At 38.7% G+C, this 20528-nt stretch overlaps 1 protein-coding gene across 1 annotated transcript; it reads right to left on the bottom strand.

Moving 5' to 3' along the window:
* Positions 1-8872: 8872 nt before the first annotated feature.
* LOC148842925 (RHOMBOID-like protein 3) lies at positions 8873-17987 on the bottom strand. Its single transcript, XM_088956900.1, has 5 exons — positions 17573-17987; positions 15697-15860; positions 15367-15530; positions 9510-9769; positions 8873-9405 (listed from the first exon to the last, which is right to left on the bottom strand). The coding sequence occupies exons 1-5, from the start codon at positions 17836-17838 to the stop codon at positions 9354-9356; spliced, it is 906 nt and encodes a 301-aa protein (XP_088813026.1). The 5' UTR covers positions 17839-17987; the 3' UTR covers positions 8873-9353.
* Between the last annotated feature and the right edge of the window lie 2541 nt (positions 17988-20528).

Raw genomic sequence — 20528 nt, 5'->3', positions numbered from 1 at the left:
TCACTGTATGGAGCTCCTGGGTTTTTCTGAGGAGTTCATCGCTCTTGTAAGTAACTGCTTAGCTTCTTCATCTATGTGTGTCATTGTTAATGGTACTCCCAATAAACCATTCAAGCCAACTAGAGGGCTTAGACAGGGGTGTCCCCTCTCCCCGTACTTGTTTATAATCTATCTGGAGTAGCTATCTAGAATGCTCTCTGATGCTCTCAGTATTGGTCAGCTCAAAGGATTTAAATTTGGAAGATCCAATTTAAAGCTAAATCATCTTCTTTTTGCGGACGATTTATTGATTTTTGGGGAAAAAACCATTTCGGAGGCTCAAAAGCTGAGATCGAAATTGGATCTGTTTTGTTCTTGTTCTGGACAAGTGGTGAATTATGAGAAATCTTCAATCTCCTTTACTAAATGCACATCTCTTTCATCAAGATCTGAAATCATGGAAATGTTGGGAGTAAAAGAGATGAAGTTGGAGGATGTGTACCTGGGTGGGCCTCTTCTTAATACCTTAAAGAAACACTCAATTTGGAAATTTATTGTAGATAAAACAAGGTCAAAGCTTAAGAATTGGAAATCAGGAATCATCTCTCATGCAGGTAGAACTGCTCTCATAAAATCTACTCTATCTTCCCTCCCCCTTTACCATATGGCTATGCTCTTCCATCCTCCATCAGTCCATCTGCAAAGAGCTAAGATCAATTTGTCATGATTTTTGGTGGGGGGAGGCATCAAAGGAAAGACCCATCTATCTAAAAGCATGGAAGTCATTTATTGTAAAGGGGTCTAGGCTTTAGAGACACAAGTTTGATGAACAGAGTGTTAGACAGTTATTCCCTTAGCTCCAATCAGATTGATGTATCTTTTGACATTTATTGTAAATAAATAAAGTACATAATTGATTCATGTCATTGTAGTGTATTTCTGTATAATACCCTTAAGCTGGACACTTACGAGACTCGTGTTAATTTAGAATCTTCATAGCCGTTTGATAGATCTGGGGAGATTTATCCTGCCAAGGTTGACACTGATGTGCTGCCAAGTTGGTTGGGGTGGCTTGTCTCAGCTACCAGGGTGAGACCTGAGGTACATGCAATGTGGGTTTTCTTGAAACCCTGAACCAGACCAAATTCCAGTATTGCCCTGGACCTTGGAGATGGATGGGCAAAATTGGATTGTTACACCTAACCCTTAGACTCGATTATGGTACTACACTAGGTGTCGTATTGAGCTATCTTTGATATGCCAATCAGTGAGATCCTTAGAGGGGGTCAAAACCTGGGTATGTTGAGACAGTCCGAGAATTCATCTGAGTGGGTGATCATATTCACAGGATCAGCCCCTTTGTCGGACAAAGTGAATGATCGGGGAATGCACTCTCTCTGATAGAAACTTAAACTGCCAGTAGTTGATTTCAAATGTTGAAATTTGTTTTTTTGCGAAATATATTTATATAGAGATATACATACATGCATATTCAAAATGTTTGCAAAAGGTTTTAATTCCCGGGATCCATGTGAGTAGAGAGTGTAGCACTGTACCTTGCAGCCGAGGGAGAGGTCCTCTCTTACCATTAAGGGTAATACCTGATGGACTAATCTTGCATCTGCCCGCAGTCATTGGGTTTTCATAAGGTGGCTGGACACAAAGACCATTTAGTGTAAATGTTTGTCTCGTAAAGAGCCCATGGTGATGGACTCAGGAGTCCACTGTCTCCTACAGTGAATTTGGCCAGGCCTTGTAACAAAGGCTAGGCTGAACCCATGTGGCTGATGTGTAGATCAGTGTTTGGGTCCCACGCCATACAAAGAGAGCCAACTGGGCAGCAGGTTAAGGAGTAAGTGAGCACATAAGCTAAATGGGCCTAAAGTCCAATTCGAACTGGGCTCAAGTTAGTTAATTAAAAGGGGGCAATATATGATTTATAATCTGATTAGGATTAGTTGAAGGATAAGATAAGTCTTATCCATTTAAGAGTTCAGATCCAAATATCATATTTGGATCAAGAAACTCTCTCTTAATTAGATTAAGAGGCTGATCCAAAGAAGACTATAAATAGGGGGCGAATTCCTCAATTTTAACACACAACAACTTGCAGAATTCTCTCCTATTCTTGCCATCCCTACCTAGTTCGATCTCCTCTTATTGAATTGATCAAGAAATGTTCTTGATATTGCTTCTTGGCTGAAAAAACAATATGAAGTTGTGCTCACCAGCCCCTGTTCGATTCTTGCTGAAGAGCCATCATGTTGATCCTACTTCATCACACACTATGTCATCTTCAGTGAAAGCGGGTTTTGGTTTTCTCCTTGGATGTGAACACCTTCATTGGGAGTTACTACTACTTCGTATCAAGTATATCCCTCTCCTCCTTTTTAGTTTCAGATCTGGTCTGGTTTTGGGTTCAAGATTAATCCTCGAAAATGTAGTTTTCTAAAATAGGGAATGCGATTCCTGGATGGGAGCAAAAGAAATTTTTGAAAATTTTTCCAACCTTCCTGTAGGGTTCGGCCATCCATATGATGAATCACCCATCCCATCACAAAGCTCTTTTACTTAAACTGGCTTGGCATTTTCTCACAGAAACTGATTCTTTATGGGTTAAAATCTTTAAAGAAAAGTATCTCACCTCATCAAATTTTTTGGAACAAAATCATAAAAATTCACTCGTTGTTGTGGTCTAGCATATTAGCCTGCCGGGAAGATCTCATTAAGGGTTGCAGATGGTTAATCTCAAATAGTTGGGATTTAGATATTTTCAAGAATCCGTGGATTCCTAAGGGACTGATTGAAAAGCCGATTAATTGGGAACTTGCTTGCAGCAAAGTGGCCATGCTCATTAATCAAAATTCACAGACGTGGAACATCCAACTCTTAAATTTACTCTTTGATGGGGACATTATTAACCAGATTACAAAGATTGCTATCCCTCAAGTGGATCCGTTAACTAAAGACAAGTTGATTTGGTCTTTTACTCCCCATAGATGATACTCCTACAACTCTAGATATAAATTGTTGTGTCAAGATGTTTCAAAATCTTCTCATGTTTCCTGGGTTTGCAAAAATTTTAGATTGAAAGAATTGTGGAAAATGAAAACTTTAATTCCCCGTGTCAAGATGTTCTTATCGAGATGCTGTAAGGGAGCTCTTTCAGTTAATGCGGAGCTAACAAAAAGATCAACTAAGACTGAAGCAACTTGCTACTTGTGTAGAGTTTCGAACGAAACTGTAAATCACCTCTTTTTTCAATGTCCAACTGTTCAACCTATACGGTTTGCCTCCTTGAGTATCCGGACTGAGAATATTCAAAACAATAATTTATGTTATTGGTTACAGCATTGGAGACTTATTGACAAAATAAGGGATCAACATTCTTGCTTTCCAATGTTTGCTCAAGGGGTGATTGTAATGTGGCTCATTTGGAAGCGTAGAAACAAAGAGATATTTGAGCAACACCCTATTAATCCATTACAAATGCTTGCAGCCATTGAATCTCATTGTGCCTTACTTTCCAAAACTACTGCTTCAAATTCAAACACTAACAGTGTTCAATCTCAAATCAGCACGGATCCGTAGCCATTTCAGAAGTGGATCAAACCTCCTACTGGAGTCATTAAAATTAATACGGATGGGGCGTGGAGTGCTTCTCACTCAGCTTTTGGAATTGTTATCAGAGATCACAATGGCGATTTCATACTGGGAAGATGTGCTCCCCTCCAATGTTCTTCCCCTGCAGAAGCTAAAGCCTTGGCAATTTTGGAAGGTCTTAGGTGTGCCATTGCAATGGACTTTGTTGCTCTCATCATTGAAAGTGATGCAAAGCACATTATTGACATTCTCTCTTCGGGTGTAGACCCTCCCTGGAGATTACATTCTACCATTCTAGAATGTGGGCATCTTGCTTCTAGCATTGTGTCAACTAGCTTTATTCATACATCTCGATCTTGTAATCGCTTAGCCCATGGGCTAACTAATCATGTTGTTAGATATAATCGTGCCATGACTTGGTTAACTCCTCCAGTTTTTGTTAGGTCTATTTTTCGGGATGAGATGTAACCTGTTGTTTTGAAATAAATTTATTGCCTTTGGCTTGAAAAAGAAAGTAATGATGGATTTAATTAGAGGCAATTAACACTTGAGAGGATTTCTTATTTTGACATATTTTTGTTGATTTAGGTTAAAAATAAATAACCACTCACCTGGCCAAGAGCAAGGCCTATTGCAAAGTCGATCTACTTCTGGTTCTGGGACTGAGAGGAACTGTGTTCCTTCATTCGGTTTATCTGATAAGGTTCAATGGATGCATAAAAGTTTCTTACGATTACAACGTTCAACCCCTTCACCACTAGAGGGAGGATTGAAGCTCTGAGTTCGAAGTCTAATTCTTTGGGCGCGCCCTCTATGTGATGCTTTATTGTTACGTATCTATTTGTCATCTCCATTGTTGTCGTTTTAATTATTCTGCAACTAAACAGGTTTGATCTGATTCTCAGCCTCTCAGGTTGTGGAGTAGCTGGTGTTCTACGAGAAGATAACTAAATATGGTTGTATGAGAAGATAAATTGGAGAGTTAGTTGCTTTGTTTGTGTGGAACTTGTTTATCTTCGTACGAAGTGTGTTTAGGTACAAGTGTCTCTGCCTGAGAAGATACTGAGAGAGACAGGGTGGAAAAACAGAGGATCCCAATTCCAAACCTTAAGACGACACAGACTCTGGATCTCTTGCCCACAAAAGAACTCTACCCACTCTACCCACAATACACTTTCCCTATCCCTATGCATTGGAAGAAACATCTCCCATGCATAATACTATGTAGGGGAATGAAATGTTCACCATGTGTAGCTGCAATGTTACATGGGTAAACATGTGCAGGAGATCCAAACACCATGACACAAACCACATTTCCTAAGTGTCATAGCGCTATGCTACCATGCCCCCACAGGCCCACCTTGAATGAGATTATTGTGGGATATAGTAGCCACAACATTGGGTAAGCATGTTCATCGAGCACTTAATAAATATTCTGACAACTATCAAAAGTTATTTTTAATCTTTTAAATGGTGGGCTGAGGGTATTTTAAAGGATAGGTGTCAAAAAATTTTGTAAATGTGGTTACAATGTTGTGTCTCCCTGAACCAGACTGGAATAAGATAAGGTGATGTCTTGGTGGGGCCATTGTAATGCATCTAAGGTCATGAGTTTTGATTTTAGCTGAGCACTACGGCAATGTGATAGCAAAAGTGACGCAAATAGTGTGAATGCAAATACGCAGTATAAAATGGTTCATGTATATGCAAAGTTGGGTTAGTTTTGCATTGACAAATTTACCATTTTACCAAATAGACTTTTAACCGTAATGGATACAAACATGAATCCCAATAAAACATGTCTTTTTTAACAAAAGCCCACATTGAATGCAAATTTACTTCTTTTTTATCAATGTACATTTACATATCATTTTGAATGTAAACATTTGTCAATGCATAATTGTATTATTGCCAAACACCAGCAAAACTGGACCAAAGTACATATTTACCTTAAACCGGGGTTTACACTCCATTTGCATCGTTCCCAAATAGAGCCTTAATAATTTTTTTATGACATTGCTTCCAATGAATAATGGTTTAACAAAAAGTTTGGGGGCCAAGGACCCCCCCACCCCCCACCAATATAATTGAATCCGCCCCTACTATGGATATAGCTCATGCTGGAACGTGTTGGTTGGGGATTTTGTTGGGAGTACGAATTTGTATTGACTCTCGATAGAGCACATTCCACATGCACATCCAACCATATATTGCAAATATCTATGCATGAGTAATACAGGACATATTACGGTCGAACACTTTTTTCATATCAATTATTTTATTGAATTGAATTTGAATATGTAGTTCGATTTGATAGATATTCGAATTCGATTACAAACATTAAATTTGAACATGTAATTCGATTTGATAGATATTGGGAACATCTCCCAAGCGGCATGTGTATGTGGGGTGAAGATCGCCAATCTAAAAATCCTAGTTCACAATAAACTAGTTTCTCGTCTTGCTCTCCCTCTATTCTCTCCCTCTCTACATTGCTTTTGCCCCACTCCCAAAATTTTTTTTTGTATGCAGAATAAAGCATAGTTTTGTGCTATTGCGCTGGCCCCATGTAAATGAATTTATCCAAGAGTATTAGGCCATGTTTGGTTCAATGCTCTAGGCCTCATTTTTTTAATTCTTGTTCATTTCAATCAAGAATGAGCAAAAGCGAATAACATTAGAATGTTTGGTTACAAAATTCTTGCCATGGGCCACATTCTTTTTAGAATGAAAAATCAGCCCCATAGCACAAAAACTGAGTAACCTAACATGAAAAATAATCATGCCTCATCTTGATCATTTTCATTCTTTAAGGACTCTACCTACAAAACTGCTGCCATAGATGTTTACTTTTGCAAAATCACTTTTAAGAAGACACTTTTACAAAAGTATGAAGTACTTTTATATAAAATATTTTTACATGAAATCACTTTTACGAAAGCACTTTTATAAAAATACTTTTACATGAAAGAACTTTCACAAAACCACTTTTATAGAAATAAATTTATGAAAAGTACTTTTGTGAAAGTAAAATACTTTTACGAAAGCAATTTTATAAAAGTACTTTTACATTAAGCACTTTTATGAAAGTATTTTTATAAAAGTACTTTTATGAAAGCACTTTAATAAAAAATACATTTACGAAAGCAATTTTATAAAACCATTTTTACTAAAGCACTTTTACGAAAGTACAAAACAACTATGCCAACTGGTAAACATTGACTATCGACCATCCACCGATAAACATCTATACCAATAGCTTTGGAGACCTAGGTTGGCGGTTTATGAATAATGGCACTTTTTTTTTTTGAAGAACGAAAATGAGCAACATAGGACACTTATCAGTTTGACAAGAATTCATTTTTAGGAAAAATAAATGTTTGGTTCATAACAATATTTTATCATTCTCCCTATTTTTATCCATTCTTGTCCATTTTAAAATTTCATCTTGGATAAAAATGAGAAAAAATGAGAATTAAATGAAACATGACCTTAATTACCCAAGAAATCGATACCTTCAAAGGGTTTAGACAATTAATTTATCCATGCATCTATAACAAGCAAGCGAAAACTATGCTTACCTGGGTAAATGTGCAATATATGTGAATGCAAAAAATGAAGTTAGCCGGGCAAGTTTTACCTGAGATGCTCTTCATGAATAATATCTATAATTCTGCGAGAGTTGATGCATCTAGCCATTAGCCATTGAAAACTTGAAACCAGAAGTCATTAACAGACTAGTAGACTAGTATGCTGCATATTTATTGCTAGTTGTCTTTTCATGGATTTTGGTTATTAAATTTTGGTCGACTTGCGATCCGAGGAAAGAATCGAACCATGGAGTGTGAATTCATCCCACTATATATACGAAGGTTATTTTTTCCTCGTCACCAAAAAATATCCGTCATCTCATTCCCTCTCCTATCACCTAAATCAGCAAAGTAATCCAGTATTATTGACCAATAATACTAGAATCTTACCCCATCAGCCACAACAGATGAATTACTCACAAAGTCCAGACACCAGCAATGATTAAATCCATAACACACCACACTATTGTTCCAAGGATTCAACCACACAGTGAATCCAGATAGATTTGCTCCACACTACGACCCATTGGAAACAACCATATTTAGTTATTTACATGTTGTCATTCATGGGAGATGTTCCCCATATATGGCTGCAATGGGATGTGAGGTAGGAGAGCTCTGTAAGGAGAAAATCCAATTTCCATCACATCCAAAGGAACCAAGCTTCAGATCAAACTGAAAAGTTCTATAATGAGTCTTGAGGCCATTGTTCAGCAAATTCCAAGAAACAATTGGATTCTTGGATATAAACCCTGTTAGAGAATATCAACATATTCAAGGAATTCACCTAGCAGCTTAAGCTTTTAGGTTGAATGGTTCTTTAAGATGGTATCAAAGCCACTTTGACCAAGTCGTCTTGTGTTCAATCATCATTACCCCCATTATAATTAATTAAGTTTCAGCACAGGGTATGGGTGGGCGGGCTATGCTTGTTCACACTTTAAGCCCAATGGGCTCTCATGTGAGGGGGCGTGTTGGAGAATATCAACATATTCATGGACCTCACCTAACAGCTTAAGCTTATTTGAGAAACCCAACTTACAAAACCTTCTCCAAGAAAACCTATAGCACATCCCAATTGTGCATTGGTGAAACATCTCCCCAGGACAAACATGGAAGATGTTCCCAAGCCACCTCATCAGTCATGAATTCGCATTGACTCCCCATGACAACTATGGGAGATGTTTCAAATGCATGGGTGGGATGTGCTTGAGGGTACATCCGAACTCCCTCATCACCAAAAATACTACCCAAATAAAGAGTCTTAAAAGTCAGATATAACACACCACTATGGGGTGGTGTGTTAAATAAACCCAAAACAAAAACAAAAATGTGCATTATTTTCATTTGCACTCCCATGCATTTGTACTAGCATAAATAAAAATGCACTGCAACCAAACGCAAACTCCAACCCTAACCAACCAAACAAATATGGGACAACTGAATCCAGCCCGACCCTCCCATACAGAACACGTATACTCAACCAGATTAGCTATACAAGTGTTTTGATGCTGCAATGTTAATGGGTTGGATTTGGTACGGGTACACCTGAAGTCAAACTCTATCTGAAACCCAATTAAAATCAATGTGGGTTTATCACTTAACCCGACCCACTGACATCCCTCTGTTAAGTACCTTCTCTGGATCTACTTCAAAAACATCACCTGCATGGAGCACCTAAACTTGTTCATGAACATTCATTTTCCATGGTAAGACTAACACTTTTGATTCAATGAAAAAAAATCCCCTTGAAAGGGTAAGATATACATATATAATTCATACTGATTACCAGATTCAAGATATGTAGTCTACAGCCTTTTAGAAACAAACTACAGCCTCTGCTATTGTAGAAACAAACTCATGAATAGTGGTATTTATATATATAATCGGTTACTGTTTTCACACGGTCCTTTGAGATATGCTGGGGATTTCACATATAACTATTTCCATGAGCTGGACTCAGGCACATTCCCCCCCTTACCCTTTCACTTCCAATTAGAGGATACACGTTGAGAGAGAATGGGTGCAAAAGCTTCAAAGGTTAGGACATGAAGAAAAGCAAGAAATGGTTAATCCTGATGAGGGTAGTTGGTAGCTTTGTGCTCAATGCACAAAGATTAGTGAAATGTACTAACAAAGAAGTGGATGGTTTAACAACACTATGCTCAGGAGAATATAATGTCAGTGTTTCAGTGGCTCCACACCGTATAGCCTGGCCAAGCCAGTAACGTATCTGCAAAAAACAAAATTGAGTTCCAAGATGTTCAGAGTTTTTTTGTTAACCAATGTTGTGAACTCATAGAGAACACCAAGGTTGAGGCTATTTCAGTGACTTACCCACAAGTTAGAATGGAAAAGGCCATAATCCACAAAAGATATTGATAACATTTGTGTTTTGGTTTCGTATATGGCAGATCATATCCTGGGGGAATATGCTTATTGTTAACCCATCCAAACTGAGGACGAATGAGAAGAATAAAACCAAGAAAAAACCCTGAAAGGAATCCTCCAATATGAGCAGAATTGTCCACATGAGGGAGAAAACCCATGGCCAAATTGAGGATGATTATGAACATGAGGGTCAAAAGTGCTGCACACTGAATGAAAAACAAAAACAAAAAAAAAATCCATTTAAGAAAAACAAAACAATAAGTTAAAAACAGATGCCATGGGATGTGGTAGAGGATTTTCTAAATTCAACTAGAATGAGTCAACTTGAGGACTGCAAGTCATGAATTCTATGTACAATGTTTTATGCTAGAGTAACATTTTCCTTTTTTACATATGAAAAACAAAATAATCACTTCTTCTTAATTAATAAACATTTCTATTGGTAATTGCTTTTTGCCATGTAGAAAAAAGCCAAAGGTTAGGACTGTATCTAGTCTACCCCACCCAAGACCCCATATAGCTGGGACCGACACTGAGAAACGGCCTATTTTTTATATTTGATACCCATTTAATGAACAATACATAACTCTTGGATCATGCAAAAGCTTAAAAGATCTCAACAAGTTATATTTTTTTAAAACTAGCATGGAGAATGTGAAGATATATCTTGATGTACATTATTAGAGTAGTCTTTGTTGTACAGTATCATAGTTATTATTTTATTTGTTCTTTTTATCTTTCAGCCCTATAAGGGCATTCTTGTAACTGTACATTCTTTTTATCTCTTTAATATAAAATAGGCTCTTTGGGGTGGGGGTCGACCATTCTTGACACCCCTAGATTTGAATTCAATTCACATGGTATCAAAGTAGGTTGCTCTTTGATCTTCCTTCTCTCCAATCCATCTTGCCTTCATGATCTATCGAAAACCTACATCTTTGCCAAGTGGTCCTGGACTGTTTTGATCTATCCAGGAACTCCTCTTCTGTTTTCTGCACACCCAGAGAGAGATTTTATTGGATCTCTCTCATTTGACCTCCGTTTGCAGCAAGAATTGAAATGAGTTGTCGCCCAACCCTTCTCAACATATTCTAAAATTTTTACGGAGATCCATGAAGTTTGGAGAGAGAGATCTGGACTCTTCTTCTTGGCAGCTGCGCCCAGCCTTTCCTTTTCTGGACTGTGTGTTCAGCCTCTCTTCGTTTTGGCTCTTGAACAATCTCCGGTGAAACCGAACCCTATTTGTGCTATTTTCTTGCTGAAATGGCTTCAGACAGAGGTGATATCATCCCTGTAAAGATGAATGGACAGAACTACGGGATGTGGAAGTTTCACTTCGACTTTTATGTTGAGGGAAAGGGTTTAGAAGGATATCTAAATGGAACAGTCACCAAACCAGCTGAGACCGAGGCCAAAGCTTTACAACAATGAAAGTTGGACAATGGCAAACTTGTTTCTTGGATTCTGAGTTCTATTGACTATCATATATCTGTTCCTATGAGGAGAATGAAAACAACACATGAGATGTATATGTATCTAGAAAAGGTTTATCAACAGTCCAACATATCTAAGCAATATCAGATAGAATAAAAAATATTCTCTTACAGTTAAGGAGATAGGAGGATAAAGGAATATTATTCTGGTTTTCTTGATTTATGGACTGAGTATGAGATTGTTCACATTGAACCCTCAGATCCAATGGAGTGTGTAAAATATCTTCAGAAGCACTTTGAGAAGAGAAAGGTGGCTCAGTTCTTGATGAGACTCAAACCTAAATATGAGATAATCAAGTCCAACATTCTGAGTAGGGGAACTTCTAGATATGGATTCTGTTTTAGGGAAACTTCTGAGAAAAGAGAGTAAACTTCTCACTGCAGCCGGGTTTGATGGGAAGATGACTAAAGTTGGGGCTGAAACAGCCTTTGTTGCTCATGGGGGTAAGAAGCCAACCTCCAAGGACCTCTCCAAAACCCAGCGCCATGAGTGTAAGGGTTTTGGACATATAGCATCTCACTGTAAGAAGAAGAATGTGTGTACCTATTGCAAGCAACATGGTCACATCATTCCAGACTGTCCAGTCCGACCAGCTAAGGGCTCTCAGAAAAAGACTCAGCATCGGGCCTATCAGGCAACAGATGGACCAGCAACAGACATTGTATCTACCAAGGGTGAGTCCTCAATGAAAGGTGAGTCAACAGGTGTCATGGATGAAGAAAGGGTTCAACAACTGGTATCTTTTGCTATTTCCTCTACTTTCTCTGCTATTGGCTTGTCTAGTAAGTTCTCTGCATATTGTTCTTCCCCTCCACATGCTTGGATTATAGATTCAGGTGCCACCAACCATATGACAAAAGCGTACCTCAACCACCCAATCCCTTCCACTAAAACTCACCATAAACAAATTATTACTGCTAATGGTGAAAAATTAGGCATCGCTAGTAGTAATGATCTGTCCCTTCAATTGCTTCAACTGTCACTAACCAGATCCTTTCCTCTCTCCAAAACCCTCATAGTACCCAACCTTACTACTACTATTATTTTTGTTGGTCAGCTTGTTGATGAAGGAAATGTCCTCACTTTTTCTCATGATGGTTGCTTGATACAAGACTGGCACATTGGGAAGGTGAAAGGGAAGGGGCGTAGACTGGGCCATCTGTTTGCACTGGAGTTCGAGAAGTCTCAACCGAGGGCATCCTCAGCTTTACTTAGTTCTTTGTCCAATTCTATGTTGAGTTATAGAAATAATATTTGGGATTTATGGCATAAATGATTGGGTCATCCATATTCCCAAAAATTAAAATTTTTGTTTGCCTCTGGTTTGATTAAGAATAAAATCCCCCCTGTTGATACTCTTGATGTTTCTTGCACTACGTGTTGTTTGAGTAAAAGTCATGTTTTACCATTTCTTCATAAATCTGAGCATGCCACTAAACCTTTTGAGATAATGCATAGTGATGTTTGGTTTGCTTCTATTACTTCATGATTGGGGTACAGATATTTCGTATTATTTATAGATGATTGTACCAGATATACTTGGATTTATTTTCTGCGACACAAATCAGAAGTCTTTGGTGCATTTAAATTGTTTCATACTATGGTGCAAAATCGATTCAAGTGCAGTGTGACTATCCTCCGCTCAGATTTGGGGGAGAATATAGAGATGGAGACTTCTTGGCATATTTGAGAAGTCACGGAATTCAACCTCAGTGCAGCTGCCCAGAAACTCCACAACAGAATGATGTAGCTGAACGGAAGAACAGACACATTCTCAGTGTTGTGCGGACATTACTATAGGAGTCTCATATTCCAACTTCGCTTTGGGTAGAAGCAGCCAGTACAGCCGTGTATTTGATCAATTTTCCTCCATCCTCTGTTCTAGGCAACACCTCTCCCTTCCAAAAACTTTTGGTTATCCCTAGATTTCTCTAGCCTTCATGTTTTTGGATGTCTTTGTTTTATTCATTTCCTATTCGTGAACGATCTAAATTAACTGCTCAGTCTGCTATGTGTGCCTTTGTAGGATATAGTCCTAACCACAAAGGATTTTTGTGTTATGATCTTGCTATTCGTCGTATTTGGATTTCTCGGAATGTTGTGTTCCTTGAACATATCTCCTTTGCTGATTGTCTACTCCTTCCATCTCTGTTTTGCAGGACTTTGATTCAAATGACACTACCACTTCCTCAACCGAGAGAGATCTTCTTGTCTTCACCCGCAAGTGGCTACGTGTCCCAACTCCTGCGCCTACAACCCTCCTTCCACCCGGTCTGGAGCATTCATCTCAGATATCTTTTGTAAGTGATACCTTGACCCAAGATCCTTCTATTTCAAATAGTAGTTCAGTTATTCCATTTCGTCGTTCCACCCGTATCTCTCGACCTCCTGACCGCTATGGTTTTCCTTCAAACCATAGTTCCTTTTTTGTTGTACTTTCTTCCACAGATATCCCTAGATCTTATCAACAAGCCATTAGAAGTTCTTAGTGGAAAGAAGCTATGGATGCCGAAATTCAAGCCCTCCATGAGAATGACACTTGGGATCTTATGCCAGCTCCTCTAGATGCTTCTATTGTTGAAAGTCGTTGGATCTATACAATCAAACTGAAATTATATGGCTTTCTTGATCGATATAAGGCCCGACTAGTTGCCCAAGGATACAGTCAGGAATATTGGATTGATTATGAAGAAACATTTACCCCGGTTGCTGAGATCACCACAGTTCAGACTCTTATGGCCATTTTTGCTTTTCATTCCTGGACTATTTACCAATTAGATGTGAAGAATGCGTTCCTTCATGGCAAATTAAAGGAGACAGTCTACAAGAGACCTCCGCCTGGATATTACAATGATCCTTCACGTGTCTATCAACTGAAGAAGTCCTTATATGGCCTGAAGCAAGCACCCAGGGCTTGGTTTGAGCGCTTCCAGGATGTTGTTGCAGCTGGGTATAATCAGAGTTCCTCTGACTACTCCCTCTTTGTTAAAAGAAGACCCCAGGGCATCACTATCCTTCTATTATATGTTGATGACATGCTCCTAATGGGGGATGACCATGACGACATTCGTGAGCTGAAGTCCTTACTTCATAACTCATTTCACATGAAAGGACCTAGGTCCTCTCACTTACTTCTTGGGTTTGGAAGTTCATCGTAGCAATCAAGGGTATTTTATTTGTCAACAAAAATACGCCTCTAATCTTGTCAAACTTGCTAGAGTCACTGATGAGAGACATGTTGATACCCCCTGGAGCTGAATGCCAAGCTATCTAAATCCAAAGGCCTCATCCTTCCTGATGTCACCCTGTACAGTCAGCTTGTTGGCTCTTTGATCTATCTTACTATGACCAGGCCTGATATTTCACATGTTGTTCAGGTTGTTAGTCAATTTGTCTCTACCCCAAGACAACCTCATATGACTGTAGTTCGCCGCTCATCCGTTATGTTCGAGACACTACCTCTCAAGGACTGTTTTTTCTCTTCCTCATCACCCATACAATTGAGGGTTTATACTGATGTTGATTGGGCTGGTTGCCCTGACACTCGTCGATCCACTACTGGGTCGTGCGTCTTCATGGGTGACTCTCTCATCTCCTAGAAGTGCAAGAAACAGCAAACTGTCTCTAAGTCTTCCACTGAAGCCGAGTATAGAACTATGTCTTCTGCATGTAGCAAGATTGTTTGGCTGCAGTCACTTTTCATTGATCTTGGGATTTCTCTTCCTACTCCTATCCCTTTATATGCTGACAACACCAGTGCTATCAAGATCGCATCTAATCCAGTCTTTCATGAGAGGACTAAACATATCGAGGTGGATTGTCACTTTATTAGAAGCCTCCTTGTTGCAAGCTCTATATCTCTTACTCATGTTGCCTCTCACATGCAGATTGTCGGCATCTTCACCAAGGCCATGACTAAGAGTCGACATCTCATTCTTTTGGGCAAACTGATGCTGATGTCTATGCATCAATTTGAGGGGGAGTGTGAAGATATATCTTGATGTACATTATTAGAATAGTCCTTGTTGTACAATATCATAGTTCTTATTATTTTATTTGTTCTTTTTATCTTTCGGCCCTGTAAGGGCATTCTTGTAACTGTACATTCTTTTTATCTCTTTAATATAAAAGAGGCTCTTTGGGGTAGGGATCAACCATTCTTGACACCCCTAGATCTGTTTTCTTCTAGATCTGAATTCAGCTCACAGAGAATTGATTTACAAATATGGATACACATAAAGTCACTCAACTTTATTGAGTAATGATTTTTCTCATAAATTTTCTAATAGAGTATAAAGTTATAAGGTACCTTATTTGCATAGATTGTCCAATTTGTGATAAGCTCAGAAAGCATGGCACCCAGCATTCCAAAAAGTGCACCCGAAGCACCAACTGATATGGATGACCGAAGAGTAAGGGAAGATAATAAGCTCCCACCAAAGCCTGAAATAACATATACTAGTCCTACTTTCACTGCAAAACCCAACAGTGAGGATTAATTTAATTAAGGTAAACATAATCTGATTTTTTTTTCTTTTGACAAGGCAACAAGAAATTCTATTGGTAAAGGAAAGAAAGAACAAGAAAAGCCTGGAAGGGATCAAAATTTGAGTTTATATATGGGCATTTAAGTTCTTACAAAAGCCAAATTCCTGTTCAAGGTGGATGCCTATAAAAAGAAGACTTATCATATTAGTAAGCAAATGAATAACTCCAGCATGAAGCCATATGCAAGAGATCAGGCGCCATCCTTCACCTTCCTTCACCACTAATCTCCACTCAAGTCCTCCCATTAGTTCTAGCCTGCAAAAATCAGAAGGGTAGGACATAACTCCTGGCTGTAGACATTTTTGGCTGGTTAACTAAAAACACATGCATGTCACAGCTAAAACGATGACTTCATATAAAATCTTGCTTTCCTCCCTTCATGTCTCAAATTTTATTGGATAGTCCCCAGTACTAGAACACATTCCAAAGACTCTTATCTAAGAAACAGATATATCTGGAATTTCAGATTTATAAGTTTATTATATCGCAAATGGAGAAATCACTTTATGCTTGTACTGTTTTCCCTGTAGAATTTACCTCCCAAAACCGTGGTGTATATGCTGAAGAACTATTCCTACCAAAAAAATGCTGAAGAACTATGATATCCAAATACCTATACGGTGTATATGCCTAGCACACTGGTATCAGATACAATGCTGAATACTGCATGGATACTTCTAGATGTACTCCATAGCATTAACACTTTCAAAATATATGAAGTGGTATGCTTTAACAAATAATGCTATTAAAGTATCAGCACATGTTAGAAATTTAATTGTATTTGGCAATACATACATCTTGAGCAGGAAAACTAGAAAGGATAGGACCAGAAACGAACTTATTTTAAGAAACCTAGGAGTAGCTCCAACAGAGGATAAAGTGAGGGAAACTAGACTATGATTGTTTGAATATGTGCAGAGAAAACCATCTACAGCAACAGTGAGAAGAAGTGATCTGTTACAAATTGAAGCGATAGAAGAATTAGGGGCAGAGAAAAAGGGACATGAGCTGATGTAGTGAGAAATGATTCAAGGGCTCATAATTTAACAACGGATATGGTATTGAACAGAACAGAATGGCTGGACAGGATTCATGTAGCCAACCCCATATAGATGGAACAAGGCTAGCTTAAGTGATGATGAGATGATGATGACAAAAGTCTTGAGAAATGGCATCTAGCTCTAAAAACTAGATATAAATGCATGATATAAGCATATTACATGGGATACCCATACTCGTGTCCATGTCTACAATTTTGGGAAATGGAGAGTTGTATCCCAATTTCTCGTGTCTATGTCCATGCCTGTATCCGGGCATCATGGCTGAAGAATGCCTCTGAACTGACCACATTGGTCCTATAGGACCATCTAGATTGACCATGTAATCCCTGTTGTGATAATGTTGAGCAATCTCTTTTATAAAAAATAAAAAGTATGGTCCACAAACCCCATCTGGCTGTATGTTTCTTGAATGAAGCTTAACTAAATCGTGCACCACGAGACGCATTCATGTAGAAAAGATAAAATCCGTGTTATAGTTACCTAACAGAAAACCCAATCATAGTACTCTATAACACATGAGAGAGAGGAGAGAGACATATAACAACAGTCCAAACAACCTTCTACCTTGACAATTCCTAATTTCCCAGAGGACCTAACTGAAATCCTTTTATCAAATAAACGTGTTAGTCATCCAGCATTCGTGGAAATCGACATCATCCGTAAAAATTAATACAGGAGAAAAAGGAATATAGAAAAGATATCCATAGAGAAAATAAATTGAAAAAATAAAAATAAACACTTAAACTTCCTACATCAAAAAAAAAAAAAAACAGCAGGAAAGGAAATAGAGAAAATGGCAATGAACCTACAAATAGAATCCCATGTAGAAGAAGAAAATTGAACTATGAAAATGAAGATAGAAGACGGAAAAAAATAAATTGGATAACGTTATGGAGAAGGGCTTACGTTTTGGTTGAGGGGCCAAAGAGGGGGTTCTGAGAGAGAGGCTGGAAAGAGAACCTGCCGAGAGAGGGGAACACACATCTATGGCGACCGGTTGTGGCCGGGCAGTTGTTAATGTACATGGTGTAAACAAATGCGGCCACATTTACGATGACGAATGTGGGCATGAGCCAAGGGAACCATGGTTTGCTCATGGGCGGATAAAAGGACTGCGGGGCTCGAGCATTATCAGTCCTCGACTCTATGTCCGACGGAGATGACTTCCCCATTTCCAGATGAGGAGATGAGGGAGGAAAGAGGTGCGCAGTCTGCCCAGTCTCCCCACCGTCCGCCGGCGCTGTTAGCGAAGCGGCGACGGCGAGATGGAGATGGTGACGGAGACCGGCGGTGCGCTGTTCAGGTGTTTTGGCGTGTTTCGAAACGGACAATAACGAGTCAAAGGTATGTATTTTGGCGGTGAGTTCGTTTTTCCCGCGAATAGAAATAACTAAAATTACCTACAAACCCTCTTTTTTGGGGGGGAGTCTTTGTGCCGTGCCCTAACTGTAAAAATTAATCTTCGGAGAGCATCAAATTATAAACCCGCTTAGGGCTTTTTGCAAGATAAATGATAATATATTATGAATTAATAATTTTAATCCTTTTTGATTTCTTGAATTTTTAAGGGAAATTTTAAGTAGGAACGAAACCAATTCCATAAAAAAGACTTACAATTCACGCACTTTTGAGGAAAGGAGACAGATTGAGTGGACCAAACTGATGAGAGAATATCAGCATATCCATCACAAGAAGTCCAAAGAACTTCAAATCTCTTAACAATTTTCACTCATCTCTTGAAACCTACTAAGTTACAAAGAATGGGATTGTGATCACTCCCAATTGCCGGCAAATGTTTTACCATGACCTTCTGGTACAACTGCGGCCAAGATGGGTGGGCTAAGAGTCTATCCAAATGCTCCTTAATGGGCAGGTGCACCAATCTTTTATTTGTCCAGGTATAAGCTGGACCATGGAAGCCCACGTCCAAGAGTTCACGATCATTTATGAAAGAATTAAACGCTCTTGTGTCTTTGTCATTAACAGCCTGACCACCTGATTTTTCTTTGCTATTTGTTATAGCGTTTAGATCTCCCAGAATTGTCCATGGACTATTGAATTGAGATTGAAAATCTCTTATTGATTGCCACAGTTTTGGTCGGTCTTCTCCTTTGGGGGAAGCCATAGGCACAAAGTAAGTTCCAAATACCTCTCTCAGCCTGATTCCCTACACTTGCAATAATAAGGTTTTTATAGTAACAATTTGTACATTAATATGATCAGCCCAGATTACGCACAAGCCACCGGAGAGACCAAGAAGATCTCTCTTTCTAATAGTCAATGTTTGTAAAATATTCCCTCTCCCATTAAATCCCAAATTTCCTCTTTAAATTTCTCATTGACCTTCTTAACTTCTTTTTGGCTAACTAGATTGATAGATTGGGTTAAGCAAGGTTCAAAGTATGGAAACACCCCATACACACCACTAGGTATATTGGGTGTTTTGATACTTGATATTTTTTTTAGTTTTTTTTTTTTTTTTTACTAAAATTGCTTCAAGGGGTTGGCTTTAGGAATGGCTACCTCCTGAAAGCGCTCAAAATCTGAAATATTGCTTATTGGGGTATTAGAGAGCTCCCGATATGATACAATACGCCCGTAAATTTTGAACCTTGGAATTAGGTTTAGGGCCAAACCAAGACTAAACCCTAAAATGGACCCTACCTAAGACCCAAGTGATGTCAAACGACAAAACCCAAATGGGGGCGAAACTTGGGTAAGATTGGTGGGAGTTTGATAAATTTTCAATGCGGCCTGAACCCCAGCCCAAGCCTGATGTTAAAATTTAGCCAACTGATTTACAGCCCTGAATTAGGGGTCATCATGGACCGGGCTGAAATAAGTGTCATATTATAATATTATATATAAGATATAACATAAAATAACACATACACATATATATGAGCTAGCTGGAATGAAAAAAATTCGCCCCTATACCCTAAATCCAAATGTAACCAAACTTCTACTCAATCCATGCGTTCATGAATTTACCTGCTAGTATCAAGGATTCTCGGTGGTTTATCCTTGTTTTAGTATGTAAACCATTTCCTCTAAGACCTCACTTTACTTGTTTATTGACAGTTTCTTATTAGCTAGTTGCAGGTGGATCTGCTTAAAAAAAAATTAGTTTTTGATGATGCATTCAACTATAAGGAATTGGAACCTGATCTGAAGACAACTCTTGAAAGGTTGCAATGAGATGCCTGAATTACAATACCACTTTTGTCTTTCTCTTCTATATCAAATGAAAAACTTATTAATGACTAATAATTAACAGTTAATGGTTTAATCTTGTTGGTATCAGTAGGGACTTCCCTGATGGGATCGATATATACTTCGATAATGTGGGGGGAGAGATGTTGGAGCCTGCAATTGCCAACATGAACAACTTCGGAAGAATTGCTGGAGATCAAATGTGCGCCCCACAAACGCCCACATGTACATCTCAGCATGCATTAGTAACATCTCTCAAAGTTGTTAGTGGAGATGTTCCCAATACATGATTTGGATATGCTGTGGGGCATAGATGCGAATTTGAATCGTAGTGTGCGGAGTAATTTCTGAATATACTGGTGTTGTGAGTGAGAAGCGAGTTAAGTTGGACATCAGTGTTCAAAACCGGGCTGGATGGTCAGACTGGAAAATTGAGAATCATCATCTGATTGGTTCCGTTTCACCTCAAAACCGTTTTTTAGCCAAAACCATTGATTTGGTCAACAAATCACTGACCCGGATGACCAAACTATTGACCTAGACAATGGTTTTTGACTGTTTTTTTTTGTCAGAGTGGACCATTTAATTTGTCCAGCCTGAATGGTTGGACCGTTTGATCTGAGAACCAGACCCAGAACGGTTCCTTGTC

Source organism: Nelumbo lutea, chromosome 8 (assembly GCF_056320005.1).
Source record: "Nelumbo lutea isolate HS-2025 chromosome 8, American lotus-T2T, whole genome shotgun sequence".
NCBI classification, from domain to species: Eukaryota; Viridiplantae; Streptophyta; class Magnoliopsida; order Proteales; family Nelumbonaceae; genus Nelumbo; species Nelumbo lutea.
This window is presented reverse-complemented; position numbering and strand designations above follow the sequence as displayed.